At 39.6% G+C, this 1,096-nt stretch overlaps 1 protein-coding gene across 1 annotated transcript; it reads right to left on the minus strand.

Moving 5' to 3' along the window:
• Positions 1-177: 177 nt before the first annotated feature.
• On the minus strand, positions 178-468 carry Pmar_PMAR014478 (conserved hypothetical protein; the record flags this gene model as incomplete). The annotated part of the gene is made up of 2 exons (XM_002775936.1): positions 178-320; positions 375-468. The coding sequence occupies 2 exons, from the start codon at positions 466-468 to the stop codon at positions 178-180; spliced, it is 237 nt and encodes a 78-aa protein (XP_002775982.1).
• Between the last annotated feature and the right edge of the window lie 628 nt (positions 469-1,096).

Raw genomic sequence — 1,096 nt, forward strand, 5'->3', positions numbered from 1 at the left:
TAAAGTTTCAGTTATGGTTGTGAATCGTTCGTGACAACTAAACAACTCAAAACTATATTAGCTATTCAAAGTGATTATTAAATAATGATCATCATCACCACAATCCTCCTCAATAATAATATATTCTAATACCAATCATACTCCAAGTAGTAATTACACTACCATACACAACTGAATCTACTTAGAGGAGGAGGAGGCGACCTCTTGATGACCTTTCTGTTGATGTTCTTCTTCTTCAGAATCATAATTAGGATCACCCTTATCCATAGCAGCATCGGCTGGTGGATCACCAGCTGTGCCCCATGTATACTTGCCACCAGCTGATATAGTAATAACATCGTAATCAACAATAGAGACATTAAAGACTCACTTACCTCCATCCTTCTTCTGAGCAGCATCAGCATTAACCGAGGACTTCGGATTACCGCTGTGGCGCTCCTTCCTAGCATCAGATTTGCCGTATCCCATACTTATTATTTTAATAGATATTAAGTCTGAACAAGTAATAAGTTGAAGCTTTAGCTAAGATTTGTCGGGGTGGCGACGGAGGCGACGGCAAACTGTTCTTCTTTAGCGTAACTTGACATCTTGCACACACTTGAGGTATCTCAGATATCCTAAGTTAAATCTTAATCATCATCAAATCCCAACTTAACTTATATGCGTGCTTCCAGAAACATCTTTATCATGCAACGGAAACAGCAGCTGACGTTAATGTTAGCATGTTAGTTTGTTCATAATCATTAGAGAGTGCTTCATGTTGGCCACCACCATTACCACCACCATCTCCTTGTTGTTGTTGTTGTTGGAGAGCTTGTTGTATAGTAGTAATATCCATAACGTCATGATGTGACCCTAGTACACGTACTTCCCATCCCAATAAACGTAGACAATCTAGTGTTAGACGACCTCTAACATCAGGTGGAGCCATAGTATGAGGCATTAGGCATATACCACATGAACGTCGATAATGGTGATTGCTGCTGCTAGGAAAAGAAGAAGAAGGCTGCTCCTCACTACTATGATGGGTATTATTATCATTATTATTGCATAATAGAATACGACGTACTTGAGGGAATGTACGAGCTCGATGTAA

This window comes from Perkinsus marinus (assembly GCF_000006405.1).
Source record: "Perkinsus marinus ATCC 50983 genomic scaffold scf_1104296955162, whole genome shotgun sequence".
In the NCBI taxonomy this organism is placed as follows: Eukaryota; Perkinsozoa; order Perkinsida; family Perkinsidae; genus Perkinsus; species Perkinsus marinus.